The sequence below is a fragment of the Trachymyrmex cornetzi genome, unplaced genomic scaffold (genome assembly GCF_001594075.2).
Source record: "Trachymyrmex cornetzi isolate Tcor2-1 unplaced genomic scaffold, Tcor1.1 scaffold719, whole genome shotgun sequence".
Lineage (NCBI taxonomy): Eukaryota > Metazoa > Arthropoda > Insecta > Hymenoptera > Formicidae > Trachymyrmex > Trachymyrmex cornetzi.
In genome coordinates this window covers 672,246-673,135 of record NW_017300047.1, presented here as the reverse complement: position 1 = coordinate 673,135, position 890 = coordinate 672,246, and the positions used below count along the sequence as shown (strand labels likewise).

At 31.6% G+C, this 890-nt stretch overlaps 1 protein-coding gene across 1 annotated transcript in view; it reads right to left on the bottom strand.

The window, feature by feature from the left end:
• Nucleotides 1–287: 287 nt before the first annotated feature.
• Zw (glucose-6-phosphate 1-dehydrogenase Zw) overlaps nucleotides 288–890 on the bottom strand; it is an 8,104-nt gene continuing 7,501 nt past the window's right edge. The window contains 2 exon segments of the mRNA XM_018517687.1: nucleotides 288–490; nucleotides 559–719. Of these exon segments, the coding sequence (XP_018373189.1) occupies nucleotides 400–490; nucleotides 559–719 (252 nt within the window). The 3' untranslated portion in view covers nucleotides 288–399.

The window sequence follows — 890 nt, the reverse complement described above, 5'->3', positions numbered from 1 at the left end:
ATTTCCGCTTATTATCAGATCTTGCAGATTTGAAGGTCTAATATAAAGATTACAGAAAATGAACGTTATTGTTTTATTAAGTACTGCTTACACTTCAATGTATACTCGGCATTAATGTAAAAAGCTCAGCGACACCAGAACAAACCTTGTATTGTCATAGATGTAAAATCAAATATATAGACATTTTCGATTATATAAAACGGAAAGAAATGATATATACAAATCTATACATATAAATATTACATATAAAATTGTATAAAAATATTACATATATATTGTATAACGGTTTATCAAAATTTTTGGAATGTGACAGTCAATGATAATATTATTTTAAAACTTTCTAAACATCTTCGAATTTGTACTTTGCGTCATAAATTTCATCACAGTATCCGCATTGATTCACGGTTTCACCCATTTATATGAACCATAGTACGCAAAATTATGTTTCTTCGCCATTTCATCAGCCTCTTTCGGTCCTCGGGAACCATACCTAAAATTTTTCACATATTAAATAATATTTTGCACGTATTAAAAATACTTACACTTCGCGCTACATACTTATATGGAACCGGTAGAATTTTTTCTTTTTCGATTTGATGAAGCAGCGGTGTGAATATCCGCCACGCTTCGTGCAACTCGTCGTTTCGCACGAAATGCATTTGCGAACCGCAAAAGACATCTAAAATTAATCTCTCGTAGGCATCCGGTAATTTGAGGCCCTGGAGAGATGAAATGACACATTTGTAACGAGAGCATGATACCAAGTATGTAAATATGAAACCGGAATTTTTTAATATATATATAGAAAATACACGTTTATTGCATGAAAATGATAAAAAATATTTTATTCGAAGTATTGCCCATCGCTAGCTATACATTTTTCCCACCTG